Source organism: Canis lupus, chromosome 6 (assembly GCF_003254725.2).
Source record: "Canis lupus dingo isolate Sandy chromosome 6, ASM325472v2, whole genome shotgun sequence".
NCBI lineage: Eukaryota > Metazoa > Chordata > Mammalia > Carnivora > Canidae > Canis > Canis lupus.
In genome coordinates this window covers 61,843,015-61,862,143 of record NC_064248.1, presented here as the reverse complement: position 1 = coordinate 61,862,143, position 19,129 = coordinate 61,843,015, and the positions used below count along the sequence as shown (strand labels likewise).

The window sequence follows — 19,129 nt, the reverse complement described above, 5'->3', positions numbered from 1 at the left end:
TACTTTCTTCAGAATAAATCTTCATTTTGAAATTTTTCAACTGGTAGTTTCCTTGAATGTCGTCTTTTTTTTTTTTTTTAAACTGAGTTTTCAGGTAAATTTTAGACAATGGAGTAATGATTAAGTAAACTTCTATAACTGACAACTTCTAGTTAAAAATGTGGAAAGACATAATAATTGTCTTTGCTTTATTCTAAGGAAAGAATTTTCTTAACTTCTCATTGGTAGTTATCTCTGGATTTTAAATACTTGTAGTGTGAAAGATTCCCTGTTGCAAAACATTAAAAGCCTTTCAGATCAGGACATTCTTTTATTCTGTAAGTCTTCTCTCAATGTTACAACTTAGATTTATTTGGAAAGAAAAGTATCACTAACTCCAGCATCTTAGAAAACAAGCAACCAAAAGTAGGAGATATAAAATAAAGACATCCTTATGACTTTGATATTCTTTTCATGATAGTGAACAAATGATTTAGATAGGCATTAACTTGGATAATTTCTTTTTAATATAACAGATTCGGTGTCCCCGTTCAAAATTAGGAGATTTCCAGGTCAAATCTCCTAATTTTTTCTATTAATAACATACAAACAAGTGATAAAGTGAGACACTAAAGACTCACAAATATTAATTCATAAGTCTCTCTCCTATCTTCAGTCTGATGCATATATTTTTCAAAGGCTTGATAAAACAAAAAATGGTCAACTAACTCCTATGAAAGTAATCCCCAATGACATTAAAAATGTATTTTTTATTAATATAGAAAGGTACAAAATGGGCAAGTAAACCCCTCACTCTTATCACCTTATGCTCCCTGTATCACGGCCCTAAAAAATCACATTAGTGTTGCTTCTGGTGATTTATTCCAGGAAAAAATAATATGAAGTTTTAAGACATTATGTTAAAGGTGAAACAGGCTCTCCACCTTTCCTTTAGTTTAGACTAGAGAAATACTGGTAAGCACCATCACTGAGAAAGGGAACTAAAAAGTCACAGATTTGCAAGGAAACTTAAATATAATATAGTCTGACTCCCAGTTTAAACAAGAAACTGAATATCACAGTGGTTAAATGCTCAAGGTCATAGCAAATCAGTATCAGAGCTAGGATTAAAATCTAAGTCTCTTCTTTCTCAGAGCAGTGTTATCCCCTCTGCCCTATAATAAACATACTATCAATATAAACTGTAGCAAAAAGTAAAGGAGACATTAAAAAGATTTACTTTGTATAAGCATGATAGATGACTTTAGTTTTCTTAAGTAATCAATTGTAAAGTATAACAATAATATTGATACCACTTATTACATAATATTGACCTTAGAAAGTGTGTTGAAAGAAAACCCTCATGTTATGAACAATGAGGATGGAAGAAGTCTAGGGTCTTACTTTACAAACCACTGCAGATATTGTAAGTTCCTGTTACATGATGAGAATAATCATTGAAAAACAGAAGGTTTTTGTTAGTTTCATGACCTATTCTTATGCCCCTTATTTATCTACTTTGGAATTTTTGAGATTCAACTCCAGAGCATGAGTCTGGGTACATGACTGGCCAGGTTAACTCTGAGTCCAGGGCAAAAAACTAGTGAAGCCTACCACAGCATGTCACTTGACAAAAAGACACTGAGAATTGTTCTTTGGGATAAATAATTCCTGAGAGATGTATATGAAATGCTGTCACTTTTAGAAGTCATACAGAATGAGGCATATAACTTAATACTGCTTCCTCTGACAAAAAATAAACAAGCCTTAGATGGGAGGTGACAGAGGGAAACACGATGATTTGCTCAGGGAATGACACTCTTTTTAAAATATATGTTATAATGTTACCTTAATAAATTATAATTTTTCATCTACCTTTTTCTATCTACAAGCACTTTCACCTTGAGTTGTAATCAATATTGAAATGCTAAAACAATCTTAAAATATTAAATCCTACAACAGTGTGGCACAGTGTTGAGCACAGTGTTGAGTGGCTAAGCATCTGAGCTCTGACATATATGATTACCTAGGTTTTCCCAGGTGACCAGCAACTAACTAAGGAAACTTGGGCAAATTATTTTAACTCTGTATCTCAGTTTCCCTAATCTGTGAAATAAGAATAATAATAGTACCAACTTCATATGATTTTTGTAAAGATTAAATTAGAGGTATAGACCTTAGGATTGTGACCAGTACTTTGTAAACATTCAATAAATCTTAGCTATAGTAATTATTATGACTTTCAATGTAGAGAGACATACTTTTAACTCATGTTTTAACCATTATTTAAGTGATTTTAATTAGTAATTTTAGTTTGAGCTGGGTTTCATGTTAACTGCAATATAAGATACTCTTTTTTTTCCAACTAATTGATGCCCAAAGGTTAAAAAAAAAAAAAAAAAAAAGCCAAAGAAGTAGAATATTTGTGCCCACAGAGTGTGGCATGCTACCTTTTCTTCATGATATTTCTTTTTTTTTGTTAAGATTTTATTTACTTTATGCATGAGAGAGACAGAGAGAGAGAGAGGCAGAGTTCATGATATTTCTTTAATGAAATATGCTGGATTGAAAGATATTTGGAAAAATTAAATTATTCAAAATATTTTGTATTTTCTACCCTAAATATCCATTGTTAACTTTAAATACTATCCATAACTGATCAAACAAGACCTTTAGGGCTCACAGAAACTTGGTTTTGGCCTGGCATGAGGGTGTGGCAGGAAGAATGGAATGTGAGTTGAAAACCTGGATTAACTGTACCCTAAAACTGAAGAGAAAGAATGCCAGACTGGTAGGTTTATATCCTACTTCTTATATTCCACTAATACCAACAAGTGTCAAAGATTCATGCCATGATATATACTTTGTTAATTGGAAAAAGCAGAGCAAAAGTTCAAACCTACTGAAGGCCCTGGCTTTCCTCTCATCCCTGGTGGTCCTGAAACACCAACAGCACCCTTCAGGAAGAGAATAACAGAAGATGAAAGCTATTATACCACAAAAGGCAGCTATGCCTCTATTTACAAACTACTTAAAAAATTCATAGAGTTAATCTAAAAACTTTGAGAAAATCACTTCAAACAAGATGTGTAAAACCAGTTTTGATACCATATCCTAATAAACTACATAGCTAAAATAATCATTACTCCAATCCTTTCAAAGAATTTATACTTTTTCACTGAATTTTTGTATTTATATAAACTTAATGGTAAAAAAAAAAAAAAAAAAAAAAAGTTACCTTGTCTCCAGGATACCCTGGTTCTCCTGGCTCTCCTATAATGCCTTGTTCACCCTAGAAAGCACAATTTCATACAAAGTCATGTAAGCAACACAAACATAATAATATTAAAAAGTAAGTATTAATTAGAGAAGAATAGATTCTCTATTTTTACTACTTCTGAGAAAATTGTATGATTGACAGTACAGATTAGATCTCATATTTAGAAACAAAATATTGGATACATTGTATTGACTAAAAAAAATGTGATAAGAAATTATTTCTATGATAATGTAAATATTTAAATCACCTTATCACCTTTGATTCCAGGTAGGCCCTTATTCCCGGAAAGACCCTATAAAAAAAAGTGATATTTTGTGACATCATAGAGAAATTAAAGGGAAATATCCATTATGCAAATAGAGACATACCATTGGGCCTGGAATTCCAGAAGGTCCAAGTGGTCCAATAGGGCCAATATTGCCCTGAAAAGCAGTAAGACAGAAAGGCATCATTAAATATCCACTAGGATTGGAAAGAGAATATGGTAAAATTAATTAATTAGCTAATTAAGAACATTTCATCTCACTAAGCTCCCACATGTGCCTTGTTCTTCCACAACTTCTTTTCCTCTCCACATTTTTAATATTTGAAACTTTAGTGAGTCATCCTACTCCCTGAAGTCTATTCATACCAGTCTAGTCCACAAGGATCCTCCCCTTCCTTTATTTCCTATAATGCTTAACTGTCCATGACATTTATCTTGAAATATTTCTCCAACTAGATAATGTCTTGAAGATAAGGGAAATATTTTAGTGCCACATTCCCAGGAGGTATTCAATATATACTTCATTTGATCCTCTTCTATTTTTATTTCACTCTTTTATTGAGGATTTATTGGGTAGTTACTATGTTCCAGGGATTCCAGTGATTTCATTTCATGATTTGAAATTTGCAGAATTATAAAATTTACCATAATTCTGGAATAAACTGAGACTGAACAAAAGACTCTAGTCTACTGGGCTTCCCTGTCATTCATTCATTATTTAACATTTGTCGAACATAACATGTACACAGACACTGAAGTTGTGTGGAGGAAAGAAGATGAAAAAGACAGTCACCAACAAGTTCTCAGTTTAATTCTCCAATTCAAGATTCCTCAAAAACATAACAACCACTATCACCTCCTGCAAGCAAGTGATTTAGAAGAACTCCTCAAATACATCATCTTAGAAGACAAAGGACAATAGTCACAATAAGGGTATTGAAAAGTAAAATTTGAAAAAAAAAATGGTTTGGGGATCACTTACAATTTTTTGTGACACTGACATTTCCATTTTCCTTCTTTCTCTTGCTACCTCTCTCTGTGCCTAGCTTCTGTATCATCCTTCATCTTCAAAGAACAAGTTGCCTTAAACCTCCTTTTTATGGTTTCCAACTATTAAAAAACTTCTAAAGGTGTATTTTGTGGCAATACTAAAAGTGTTGCCCTTTTACCAAATTTCTTAGGAATCCCAGGCCCTCACTACCTACTCTTCTTTTACTTCTCCCTCCTCCAAATCCCACACTCTAGCCACAATGGACTATTTTCCATTCTCTGAACATGCTCTCTATCACGTGCTCAAAGCTTTTGAGGGTATAGTTACCAATACTGGAATGGTCTTCTGTACTGGTGAATATATTGCACTGTACTTCATTTCCTATGTTCCTAGTCTGTGCATTCTGTGATAGCAGAAGCATGATTATTGATTTTTTTATTTCCCAGATCCAGCATAATAACTGGCACATAATAGTTTTGAAATAAAGTATGAAATGAATACTGAAGAGCCTGTCAGAATAGCCAAAACCAAAAAGAAATAACAAGTGTTGGTGGGGATGTGGAGAAAAATGAACCCTTGCACACGCCGGCAGAAATGCAAATTGGTGGAGCCACTGTAGAAAAACAATATGGACCTTCCTCAAAAAATTAAAAGAATTAACATCTGATCCAGTAATTCCACTACTACCATTTATTCAAAGAAAACACTAATTCAAAAAGATGTATGGATCCTATGCTTATGGCAGCATTACTTACAACAGTCAAGATATGGAAGCAATTCAAGTGTCCATTCATAGATGAATGGATAAAGAAGATGTGGTATACAAACACACACACATACACACACAACAGGAATATTACTCAGCCATAAAAAAGAGATCTTACCACTTGCAACAACATGGATGGACCTAGAGGTTAAAATGCTAAGTGAAATTAACAGAGAAAGACAAATACCATAGGATTTCACTCATAAGTGCAATTTAGAAAACAAAACAAATGAACAGGGGATCCCTGGGTGGCTCAGTGGTTTAGCGCCTGCTTTTGGGACAGGGCATGGTCCTGGAGTCCCCGGATCAAGTCCAGCATTGGGCTCTTGGCGTGGAGCCTGCTTCTCCCTCTGCCCGTGTCTCTGACCCTCTCTCTCTCTCTCTCTCTCTCTGTGTCTATCATGAATATATAAATTTTTTAAAATCTTAAAAAAATAAAAAACAAAACAAATGAACAAAGAAAAAAGACAAAAAAACAGATTCTTAAATACAGAGAACAAACTGGTAGCTGCTAGAGGTTAGTTGGGGGGGTGGCTGAAATACATAAATGGGATTAAGAGTACAGTTATCATGATGAGCACTGATTAATGTACAGAATTACTGAATGATTATTTTGTACACCTGAAACTAATATAATGCTGTATGTTAATTATACTTCAGAAAAAAAAAACCTTAAACAGTGATTCTAGAGCTCTAATCTCCCAACATAACAGAGCATTGCTAATAGTCTACATTTATATAATACAAATTTCAGAATGGAAAATATGACATCTTTACTTTTGAGTGAGTCCTAAAGTCTGTGAAATATAATGGAGATAAATTATTTCCAGCATGTTTAATCCTGACATATATGAGAGACTGTGAGAAGAAAAGAGTAATACTTTCCAACTTAATAAATAGATTGCAATATTAATATATCACAAATTCCGTCAGTAGGAAACAACTGCTCTTATAATTACAGAGGCTAGTTTATTCAAAGTTCATAGCTTTAAAAATAATGAGTTTCAAAAAATACAATAAACATTTCTGTCTGGAAATTATGCAGTAATAATCTAGGTAAGTATGGAAAAAATATCTTATAAACAAATAAGCAAATATTTCGTTGTCATCCTGTTGGGTTTTTTTCTATAGGCAATAATATTAACTTTGTTTTGTTAAATAGAAGACTGCGCATAGACTAATTAGATGAATGTACTTTGGGTGCACAATCTACTATTTTACTTTTTAGTGACTCTAGAAGAAATATCACAAAATAGTAAGTGTGGAGAGATATCAAAGAACATACATGTTATAAAGATTTAGTAAAATAGGAAATCAATAATTAAAATAGCATGGGTATAAAAACCTCCAAGAAGCAGCAAACATTTTGTGGTATGTTACAAATCGTGTGGAAAATCCTAGTCCTGAAAAAATACAGCTTTCTCAAAGCAACCCGTGATAAGCTAAGAGCAGTTTTTGGTTCCACAAGGATAATCTGAAAGCCTTCAGCACTCGCTGCTTACCACACTCCTCTTCCATGAGAAGACGGAGCAGACAGGAGAAATACTTCCATGCGTGGCAGCTTAGCTGAGGGTGTCTGGGATACAACACCAAAGGCAGAAGAGCCTCCCTCACAGTCAGAAATAATAAAGAATTTTTGAATCAAAGTGAGTCAAAGAAACAGAGACCCAAGGATAGGTTCTTCACATAAAACCAGCAGCTGCTAGCCAATTCGGGCTCCTATGAGTGAACACGCTATAGAGAAGACTGTGGGTTCCTCTTCAGGCTTTCCAACCACACCCACCCACACTCACAAGTCATAATCACTATCACTAATTAAGAAAGCAAATGACAATCATCTGTAAGAAAAAATCATTTAGAGAAAGCCGTCTCCTCTCTTGTCAGAAACTTGCTTCCTGTAAGGAAACAAGCAGATGTGTGCTTGCAGATAAACAGAGCAAGCAAAACTGTTTGCTGTGAAATATAAATGTTCTATGCAAATCTTTCCCAATTATCTTCATAACCTCTCCTCTTTCCATTCTACTCCCATCCCCCCATACTTCCTAGGCTACAATCCTACTGCTCCTCTTTCCATTGCCCAAACATTGCATTTTTTCACCTCTTCCGTGCATTTAAAGAGACATTCTTCTTCCTAAAGAGCCCATTTCCTATCTACTCCTCTCCATCCATGCACAATCTTCAAGATACAGTTAAAACACATCTTTTCTGCAAAGCCTCCCCTCTCAAGATAACATAAATTGCACCTTTTTCAGTGGTTTTTGTCCATTATAGCAGTGATCAAATCATATGATATCACCTATTTTTCCTTCTATGTCATTAGATTATAATGTTGCCAAAAACAGAAATCTTGTTTGTATTTTTAGGCCTAGCATCTAGTTCATGATTTGATAGCCGGTGCTCACGCTGATTTTAAAATTTAATAAATGTAAAACGGAGGTAGTAATACCTGCTCTGTCTACTCGAGGAACAAATGAGATATGTATGTGAAAGTACTTTGAAAAGTATGAAGTACTATACATATCGATGTAGAGATGAGGATTACAAAGATGACTGTTAGTATCATTAGGCATTTTCTATTCTGTGGAAAAGAAATCTCTTCCCATTAACTAAAGAGTAAATTGAGAAAGAGAAAGGACAAAACAAAAACCCCAACCAGTTGATTTTACTAAGCACTATTATGTGTTGGAACTGTGCTAAATCCTGGAATTGAAAAACGAGTAAGAATTAACTACTAGGTAGAAAAGTGAAAGTTAAGTGTTTCAGGTAGACCAACAAGCTCAAGTGCAAAGGCCATATCATAGGAAAGCTGCGTGGCATCTGAGAATAAACAGTTTTGCCAGGGCACAAAGTATGTCTGAAGATGCAGTTAAGAACCAAAACAGACTAGACCTGCTAAGATTTTGGTCTTAAACTTCAGCATAATAGCAGAAGCTTCTGAGCTAACCAACTGATAGGTTGAGTGAAGCATGTGTAAGGAATATCTTTGGAATCCAACTACCTTCCCCAGTTTCCTTTCCTTCCCCCATTGGAAAGGCCACTGACTATTGCCTACAGGTTTAATCCTATCCAAGTTCTCAGAAAAAAAAGAAAAAAAAAAAAACTGGTCCTTTGGGTTTTTGGGTTCCACCTTTGCATAGAGCTTCTCATGAAGCCTAAAGAAATCTCATAAGATAAATGGCATATATTTTAAGGTACTATAAGTTTTAAGAAGGTGGCATGACACATGGGTAGAATTTTGGGCTTTAGTTTAGATCACCTGGCTTCAATAGAAACTATCACTCAGAAACTGAGTGGCCTTGGCTTGTTCTGAGAATTAAATAACCTAGCACTATGACTAGCACATAGAAAATACTAAATAAAAGTGAGCTATTATTAGGGTGATTGGGTGGAAGAATTGGTTAAGCATCCAATCTTTGGTTCTGGCTCAGGTCATGACCTCAGGGTCACAAGAGCAAGCCCTGTGTTGGGCTGTGTGCTTAGCAGGGAGTCTGCTGGAGATTCTCTTCTTTGCCCTTCCCTCCCTCGCTCTCTCTTTCTGTCCTTAAAAAATAAATAAATCTTTTTTTTTTTTAAAGAGAGCCTCTATTGCTAATTTCATTATTAGTATATGAATATTATATGTAAAAGTTTAAATATCCCAGACTCATTCATGTTCTCTGACTCTTAATTATACTCTTGCCAACCCCAAATGGCAAGTTAAAAGTTGTTATGTTGATTTTTACAATAGTTTCAGTAACTGAACTCTTGATGTATTCCTTTGGTCAAGTTGTCACCTTCTGCCTTGGGGCAGTTTAGGTGGGGAAAAAAACATTAAATTTAGACTCAAAAGGTGTGTGTTCAAGTTCAAACTACAAATAATTGTGGCTGTAATTTATGGTATAAAACTCTGGAGTTCAATTACCTACTTGATGTGTTAGAGCAAGCTGTAAGCTGATTTGGGGGGAAAATCTTACCTCTGCCCATGGTCACTTCCTATTTTTATATGGATACACATAGTTTACTTGTAAGATTCTATTTTCATTGGGCTCCTTACATTGCATAAAAGTATGTCAATCTTGCCTTTAGCTCAGCTGACTATTAAACCACATGGCTCTAAATTTATATAAAAGATCTGCAACTTACATCCCTGCCGTGAACTTTAAGTGACTGAGAGAAATATATTTATGAAGTTATGGCATAAGTAGCCACCTGTTTGCTTTAGTGAATAATCTCAAATTTATCTGATAACTATATATCTGGAGTGCATTATTTTGGTCTCTACAGAATTGCCTTTACTAAATTTTACTTTGCCTACATCAGAAACTCCAGTAAAACTCAGAGTTAAATTCACTGAATAAAAAATTATTAAGTGGACAAATAATACAATCACACTTTTAGTTTAATAAGTTATTTTTTTAAGATTTTATTTATTTGACAGAGAGCGAACACACAAGCAGGGGAGGGGGGCAGAGAGAGAGAAGTAGACTGTGTAGGGAGCCCTATGTGGGGCTCAATCCCAGGACCCCGGGAGAATGACCTGAGCCAAAGGCAGACTCTCAACCGACTAAGCTACCCAGGTGCCCCTAGTATAATGAATTAGGTATCAAATGTTTAGCAGCAGGGACACCTGGGTGGCTCAGTGGTTGAGCGTCTACCTTTGGCTCAGGGCGTGATCCCAGGATCTGGGACTGAGTCCCACATCAGGTTCCTTGAATGGAGCCTGCTTCTCCCTCTGCCTAGGTCTCTGTCTCTCTCTCTATCTCTTTTTCTGTGTCTCTCATGAATGAATGAATGAATGAATGAATGAATGAATAAATTCTTTTTAAAAATAAAATAAAATGTTTAGTAGCAGTAGTGAAATGCAACTACAGTCTGTTGTTCAAGATGTTTCCCAACTATCAATTCAATTTTATTCTGGAAATAAAATCTACAGTTACCATTTTCTATGATATGGTATGGCATGATATTTAGACCTATCTGTATCTATCCAGGCCAGATGGTATAAAAGCCTTTCAAAGGAGAGAAGTGGCTGTTTGATGCCATACTTTTGAAGAAACGGAGTCTTAAGTGTCTATTAATGAGACAGACATAAATACAGATGTACACATAAATCTGTAGAAATTTGTTGTTTTAGGCTATCATAAAGTTTAATTTTTTGACTCATAATGCTAGTCTAATTTGTGTAACTGGTGGGAAAATACATTTGAGCAAGGCTGATATCCAACAATGACACTGAAACATCTAATTTTTCTAAAGATTTTAAAATGCATCTAACAAATATAAACACAGTATTTTATAGGAATTTTAATGCTTGATACTTACTCTAAGCCCAGGAAATCCCGGAGGACCAATGCTACCTACAAGACCCTATGTAAAAGAAATGTACACAGTTGGTTAAATACAATTGCAAACAACTAAAGGTATTTTCTAAAGACAAACCAAACACTTCCAGAAAAAAATATATATATCAAATTTTACATTATGCATCCTCTTAAGGAGTGCAAATCTCTGGTGGTAGTTTATGTTCTTCAAAAATGCCCTTGGCTCCAAGTTTTTGGAAGCCAGGACTACCACCTAGCCTAGGATATAGATTGTTCTGTGTCTTTTATGTATTTAATAAAGGAAGTAAATCCTATAAATCATCAGGATTGTAGATACAACCAACCTATGTATAATATATATAAAAATGGGTGGTCAGCATATGGAGTTAGAGGAGCATTTTCAGATGATTTAAAACACTACCCATTCTTGAAGCATAATATTTAAATTCTCTACACTTCACTTTTCTCATTTATAAAATAGGAATAATAACATTTGGGGCACCTGGGAGGGTCAATTTGTTAAAGTGTCAGCTTAGGTCTTGATCTCAGCTCAGGTCTTGATCTCAGGGTTGTGAGTTTAAGCCCTGCTCTGGGTCCCACAGTGGGCATGGAGCTAACTTTAAAAAAAAGAAAAGGAGTAATAACATTTGTTCTCACTAGTAGAGATCACAATGAAAACTGTCATAATGTATAAAAGGTTTTGAAAATTTTCTCACAAATGTAAGAAATTGCCAATATCATTAATTATGTATACAATAAATGAGATTTTAAATTATCAATATTAATTTTTCCAATAGATTTGTGATGATCCTTTGAACCTGTCATTATAACCATTATGATCATTCCTAATTCACTCCATGGCACTGTTACATTATTTACATGATACAAAGTACAGGAACAGTCCCTCTGCCTTTGTTGCATTTCAAGTTCTGTTTTGAAAATAAGGTACAGTAAAAAATAGAATTATAAGCCAATAAAATAAAATATCCAGTTTATTCTTATATTATAAAAGATATTAAAGCCTGAAAATACTCTTCAAGATGCACTATATTTAAGTAAAGAGCAGATTTCAAAAAGAAATATTTTAAATATGGGAAGACCCCAACCCTAACAAACTTCATGTATATTTAACTGACAAAAACATTAAATAAGATGGCTTCACAGTTAGTTATGCAAGGACATAAATGTATTAAAGGAACAAGTAAATAATGCTTACTTTATTACTCTTGAAATGAAAAGCTTCCCAGAATCAAGGGCAAGAAAAGTATGGTAAACATTCTACTTAAAACATCATTCAGGTTTTTAACAATTTATTTGGAAATCAGTTCTACTCTCATCTGCCAAGACTACAACAAATAAAACTTTGGCTAAATTAACAAATAAATCAAAGAAGTCTTAATTTAGAAAAATGAATTAAAAAGAAACTACTTTCAAATGCCTTACGTATAAATACTAGTAATTTTTACCTATATCTAAATATAGGAACTATTCCTAATTTAAGCTATAAGGATTTAGTGACTGACTCTAATTCACCTTAAGATCTTATGGAATAGATTAGAGGGAGGTGATAGACGTTCTTTGAGAATTAAAAAAAAAAAATTCTAATGTCAAAAAAAACAACAATCCATCATTATTCCTTGATAATATAATTAAACTAATTATAGAATGGCAACTCCCTAATCTGAAAATAATAGCTGAATAGTCTCAAAGGAGATTTCTCTACAAACAAATACCCAAAGTCAGGTAGATCCATGACAGGCTTGAGTCAAAAAGAGCTATCACTAAGAGCAAATTTTTACATGAGGCTTGTTAGTATCTTCATGTACATGAAAGGCTTCCCCCTCATTGCAAAAACATATGTCACATATGTCAGTATTATGATCATCTATTTCTAATTTTTTACTTGAGCAGTTACATTTAACAGTCACAATAATTAATTTTAATGATTGTCTCCCAAGACAGAACTTATTCATAACATTTGTGTCTTTACAAATTAGAAATGTGTACAGAGACATCAAAACTGTCTGGCCAATAGTGCTTATTTGGATGTCATAATGAGGATGGCAAGTGCAGGTGCTGTGGCGTCTGAGTGATGTCAGATTGCAAGGCTGGACTATCACAATGTACTCACAGGACTGCCATCAGGGCCAGCAGGGCCTCTGTCTCCAAAGTCACCTGGAAAACCCTGGCCCAGGGAAGAAAGAAGAACGGCCGTTGAAGCCAACACAGATAAGAAAGTCATAACCTCTAAATTGTAGTACAACAAAAACTTGTATTTGTTTTTTTATAATACTTCATTGATTTTGTTCAGTATAATATTCCTACATTTTACAAAAATTATTTTACATGCCACATAATATATACAAAAAACTAAGTTGGAGAAAATAAACATTTGTTCGTCACAATATAAAGAATCACTGAATAAGAGGGAACGTAACAAAGATTTCTCTGACCAATTCATTAGTTATCTCCATTATTTCTTGCCATTCCTAGACCCAAATCACAAAGAATGAAATGGCTAATATTATTTAAGCATGTACTTAGCACACTTACCATGTGCTAAGATCTTTAAACACTTTATTATATACATACTACTTCATTTTATCTTCCTAACAAGTCAAATCAATGAATACTATCCTCACTTTGCAGTTAAGAAAACTAAAGCAGAGAGCTTGTCACTTGCACTCCACCAGTGATGAGTGCGACTGAGATTGGAATGGAGGAAGTCTGAATGCAGAGTCTGTGCTCTTTCTCCTATTCTACACTGAATATTTTAGCTCATCATTTCAAGATATGATAAACATATAACAAATCATTTAAGTACTTTGTTATTGGGGAAAGCCACAATGCACATAAATACTGCAACCATAAAATGTGGTGCGACTGAAAATCAAGCTTCTCCAGTGCCTACCGTGGATTCTACACTGTAAACTATGAAGGGTAGTAAGTAATACACTTACTTATTATACATCCTTTTGTAAAATAACTCAATTACTTGGTTACTCTTACTTTATATACTACAATTCTTCTCTAAATATTTGCCACTAGATTTATCAACTTTAAAAGCTCACTTTTTAACAACTACTTTGTGAAATAATTTATAAGATTATCATCAACATTTTAATAATATTCATTTTTAAAATTTTTGTAAAACTAACAGAAATAAGGGGCACCTGGATAGCTCAGTGGTTGAGTGTCTGCCTTTGGCTCAGGTCATAATTCTGGGATCCTGGGATCAAGTCCTGCATCAGGCTCCCTGGAGGGAGTCTGCTTCTCCTTTTACCTATGTTTCTGTCTCTCTGTCTCTCATGAATAAAAAAAAAAATCTTAAAAAAAGAAAAAGACTCCCAGAAATAAAAGTACATCATTAGAGTCTTATAATCTCTTTATTTAGGTAAATCAGTTATTTAATACATATTTAAAAGATTGTCAAAAATCACTGGTTACCAGTACAAATACAAATGGGCTAAATTTAAAAGATAGTTTAGCAATAGGAAAAAAAAAAAGTGTGATGCTTCTAAGGCATCGTTAACTCATACTAGAAGTTTTTCTTATTCTGTAATCAGAGGATAATGCAAAAACCATCTGTGTAGTCAAACATATTGTAGCCATACCCTCTTCAAAGTCAGTTGAAGTTCAGGCAGGCGTTTTGCTTTCATTGTCCTTGGAAGTCAAATTCTGTTGTCAACAAGCTCACATATCTGCAATACATCATACTATTTGGTATGAGCTAATAAGGGTATTTCAAAGTATTTATGATGTGCAGGTAATGGAAAAAGTGGAGGAAAAATTCTGTAATAAATCTGAAACATGAGAGATGATTGATTTTTTAGATAGATCATTAGGTTTTTCAGAAAGTTCAATGAAATCATAAAGACTGGGGTACATACTGCATGATTCCATTAACATGAAATATCCAGAAGAGGCAAATCCAGAGACATTAGAAAACAGATTACTGGTTGCCTAGGGCTGGTGATGCAGGGAGAATTGGGCAGTGACTGCTAATGGGTACAGGGTTTCTTTCTGGGTGAAGAAAATGTTCTAAAATTAATGTGACAGCTACACAACTCTGTCAGTATAATAATCACTGAACTGTACATTTTAAAGAGTGAATTTTATGGTATGTGAATTAGATCCCAACAGTTTTTCTTAAAAAATGAAGACACAATCAGTCTGAATAGTTGAGACAGACTGAAAACATCCTTGGGGACTCACTCAGGATTGCCTAGAAGATACGTTATTTGGGAATGAGTGGCTCCATCCTCACCCAGTAGGAGGAGCTGCTCTCCAGTTCAGTTTTCCATAAAACTAGTGATTTCCCCCCCCTAGGGGGAGAAAGGGGAGGATCAATTCTATGATCAATTCTTCACTTACCACAAAATCTGCACTAGCATAATAGGTAATGGAAAACTTATTAATTTCAACGTTCCATTCTTCTGGCAGTTCAACATTACAATAAATATTAGCTGTTCAACTTGACTTTGCTCCTAAAACAATGTAGTTAAACTGAGTAATACCTACTTTTAAATTTTTTTCTGTACTATTTCTCCTCTTACTTAACTTCCCAATAAACATTTCATTTCATTCTATTTATTTATTTACTTACTTACTTACTATTCATGAGAGACACAGAGAAAGAGAGACAGAGACTTAGGTGGAGGGAGAAGCAGACTCCCTGGGAAGCATGATGTGGGACTCAACCCCAAGGCCCGGGGATCACAACCCCAGCCGAAGGCAGACACTCAACCACTGAGCCACCCAGGTGTCCCTTCATTTCATTCTTAATTCTCTCGTCTAGACAGATATCATTTATTTATTTTCTATCCTTCTTAGATATTGACCATTGGGTCATCAATTTCTGAAATAATTCCTATTAAACCTAGATATACTTACCTGTATATGAAATATAGCACAATTAATGCCACAAAAAAGCATTGTTATATCTATCTACATACTGGACATTTATTTTCTTTTAAAAAACATCATACCAATGTTTTTATGTTGTTGAATATGTCATGTGTTTACTATTTATCAGTTATTTTATTTCTAGTAATTATATGCATGATTTTTTTTTTTTTTTTAATGCAGGAGAGGTTCTGTGTTCCTTTAATTAGGAACCTAAATGTTTGCAGTCACAAGTCTCCTTTGTCAAAAACTGATCTTAAAGGATTGGTTGTGAAATATGGAACAATAGTGAGAAAACACTTTGCCTTTGAACTTAGAATACAAAAGATAAGTTTCTATAGTTTCTTTTTCCACTTGAGAGAATTTGCTATAATATAAAATACTAAATTTTCTCTCACATTTACCTAGTAGAAAATTATAACCATTAATTTAAATCAAATTGTGCTTTCCTAGAAATACCTTTATTCCTGCCAAAGGATTTATTAATCATTTTCTGGGATTATCATCCATAGGGAAGCTTGAGTTTTTGCTTTCTTGCCCAATTTGCCAATTTCATCAATGTAATAACTGTCTACTAGTGGGCAAGCCAGAGTCTCATTGTTTGTTCTGTGTTGTGCATAATTCTCTTTCTTACATATTAATCATTTTGATGAGTTATAAAATTTTATTTTATGAAGAATATGACATTTCAGGGATTTCATTTGATCTCTTCAAGTCATGAATAATGTTCTTGCTCCTTTCCACTGTTTGATCAGTATAATGGACAGAGTTTAAGGTGACTTCCTATGATTCCGACCTCCTGCTGCTGCTATTCATGCTTTTGTGTGATACTCACCCTTTGAATGAGGGTGTGCCTATGATCTGCTTATTCTAACAGAATATAGAACAGGTGATGGGATGTCACCAATATGATTACATTATACTATATAAGATTCCATCTTAGCAGCCTGGAGCTAAAAACCTTCCTTGCGAGCTTGATAAAATAAGCAGCTATGATGGAGATGCCCAAATGGCAGGGAATTGTGAGTGAGCTCTAGGAACTATGATCAGCCCATAGGACCTAAATCTATAGCCAAGACCTGGTCTATAGCCATAAGCCAACAAAAGGCCTAGGGGTTCAATTCTATAGCCTTGAAGAAATGAGGTTTTCTCACAACATGAATGAAGCTGGAAGTGAACTTTTCCCTAGCCAAGCCTCCAGATGATCGTGCAGCCCGCTGACATTTTGACTGCAGGCTTGTGACCCTAAGCAGAAATTTTATAGTTACTTAAAACTTTAAAAATTTAATCTAATTAAATATCTATATTTTAAAAGCTTCCTCATTTTGGTATTTCATATTCAACTAGTTCCAAATGCAAAGAATTTTTATCATTCTTCATGAATTTTGTGTTTGTAATTATTAAATGCAAATTTAGGAGTAATATAAATTGTTTAAGAATGCAAAATATTTCAGTTTCTAGGTGCAGCTGTTGCAAATACTGCACTAATTCTATTCCCTTTGAAACCATAAATCCTAACACAAACAGAAGGAAGAAAATAGAAGTCTGCATTATCAGGAAACAGTACTTCATTATACAGGATTCTATTGCATTCATACTGAAAGAAGAATTAGATAAGTTAATTAATTCATCTTTCCTCTTATCTAAGTGCTTCTGCTGCCTGACCAAATTCTCGCCACAATCTTGAGCAGTTTCTATCTCTATTTTTGGCAGTGACACCACCTACAAAGCTTCATGATGTTCGGACATGAGATTATAGGCCACAGACACAAAGAATTTCCCTGAGGCCTAAAGACATTAAATTGTGATAGCCAGCCTCAAAGATGGACCCCCATGATTCTCACTTCCTGATATTAATGCCTTTGTGTAGTATGCTCTCATTTTGAATCATGACTCACCTATGTGACTAACAGAATATTGAAATACAGTGTATCTTCTGGGGTAGGTCATAAAGGGCACTACACCTTCTACATTGCTGTTATGGACCATGGTGCAAGCCAACAACCATGCTGTGAAGACATTCAAGTTCTATGTGGAGAGGTCTCTATGAATAGGCAATGAGGCCTGCCAGCATCTAGCACCAACATGGCTGGCCTGCAAGTGAGCCACCTTAAAAGCTGATCCTCCAACCCCAGTCAAGCCTTCAGATGATAGTAGTGTTACCCAAAATCTTAACTGTAACCTCATGAGAAACCCTATGTTAGACCCACCCAAATAAAGTATTTCCAAATTCTCAACCCACAAAAAACTCTGAAAAATAATATATAGTTATTGTTGTTTTAAGTCACTAACTTGGAGTAACTTGTTTTATAGCAATAGATAATACATGGCAATAAGAGTGGTCTAAATTACAGGTCATATTACACCAATGCTAAGTGCTGGATCCTAAGTGACATGGGCACTTATGTGTTTTGTTTTTAATATATTTATTTATTTGCGATGTACAGGGTCCTCAAAAGTATAGTGCCCAGATCAAGTTTCTCTCTTGCCTGGAACCTAACAGTGGTACTGTCAATCAAACATAGTAGTTACATAACACTAAGAACTATTCTAGACTTGGTATGCCTAAATATGTGCATGGTATTAATATTTTAGAGGATAGATACTATACTTGGTAGTATACCTAAATGTCTTGAAATAGTGGGAAACTTATTGCTTAGAGAGTCTAGTAAAATTATTATTTTCCGAATTCTACAAAGAAATTAGAAAAATACTGCATATAAAATAATTAGGAAAGTATGAGGACCAAAATAACCATAAATACTAATGACTACATTTATGGAATTTTATTTTATTTTTTTTTTAATTTTTTTATTTATTTATGATAGTTACAGAGAGAGAGAGAGGCAGAGACACAGGCAGAGAGAGGGAGAAGCAGGCTCCACGCACCGGGAGCCTGACGTGGGACTCGATCCCGGGTCTCCGGGATCACGCCCTGGGCCAAAGGCAGGCGCCAAACCGCTGCACCACCCAGGGATCCCCATTTATGGAATTTTAAAAAACAAAAGTAATGCAAAATTTTTCTGTTAAAAGCCACAGTTAACTATGAATATACTTTGCTAAAAAAAAAAAAAGAATATACTTTGCTCTTTTCAGAGAACAATGGTTTAGAAATAGCATATTCAATTTAAAGTAATGATAAAAAATTATCATAAAAGACACATACACTAAGTAGGCATTATCAACAAAAATTGAAATACAACTTTTTCTAAGACTAAGCAATAAAAAGAGAAGATCAACTAACTTGTCTTGGCTTAGAAACACTAAAAATAAAACCTGGTAATTACCTCTGCACCTTTTAAACATGAATATATATTACCACGAAATTGTGATATTTTTAAATCCTTCAAAAAGAAAGTATAATTACTATAGGAAAAGGCGAGAGTGTGAAGTACTCTGTGTAGATTCAGTTTCTTCCGCTTTCTTTTCCTCACAGGTTGGATAATTTGATCCATACTTCAAGCGTCAACCATGTTCTGTTAGTTGAAACTAATTTTAAACTTAGGTAAGAATTTAAGAACTTTCAGCCCAATTCTCAGAGATTTAGCATCAAGTCAGGCTTACTGTTTACCTAGTTATGATTGGGGCCCCAGTTCTCACATTCAAATTCTTGCTTTGTTCTTAAAGCCTAGTTACCATTTTA

At 34.4% G+C, this 19,129-nt stretch overlaps 1 protein-coding gene and 1 long non-coding RNA gene across 5 annotated transcripts in view; one reads left to right on the top strand and one right to left on the bottom strand.

The window, feature by feature from the left end:
• Positions 1 to 19,129, bottom strand: part of COL24A1 (collagen type XXIV alpha 1 chain) — a 387,744-nt gene that overhangs the window by 277,872 nt on the left and 90,743 nt on the right. For all 4 annotated transcript variants that reach the window (XM_025417772.3, XM_025417773.3, XM_025417774.3 and 1 more), the window contains exons 14-19: positions 12,713 to 12,766; positions 10,583 to 10,627; positions 3,628 to 3,681; positions 3,507 to 3,551; positions 3,218 to 3,271; positions 2,883 to 2,936 (exon numbers count right to left, since the gene is read on the bottom strand). In XM_025417772.3, coding sequence (XP_025273557.3) covers positions 2,883 to 2,936; positions 3,218 to 3,271; positions 3,507 to 3,551; positions 3,628 to 3,681; positions 10,583 to 10,627; positions 12,713 to 12,766 — 306 coding nt within the window. The remainder of the gene's footprint in view (positions 1 to 2,882; positions 2,937 to 3,217; positions 3,272 to 3,506; positions 3,552 to 3,627; positions 3,682 to 10,582; positions 10,628 to 12,712; positions 12,767 to 19,129) is intronic.
• Positions 12,600 to 19,129, top strand: part of LOC112640952 (uncharacterized) — a 32,586-nt gene continuing 26,056 nt past the window's right edge. The window contains exons 1-3 of the long non-coding RNA XR_003124371.3: positions 12,600 to 12,818; positions 13,231 to 13,524; positions 18,923 to 18,991. This is a non-coding gene — a long non-coding RNA (uncharacterized LOC112640952). The remainder of the gene's footprint in view (positions 12,819 to 13,230; positions 13,525 to 18,922; positions 18,992 to 19,129) is intronic.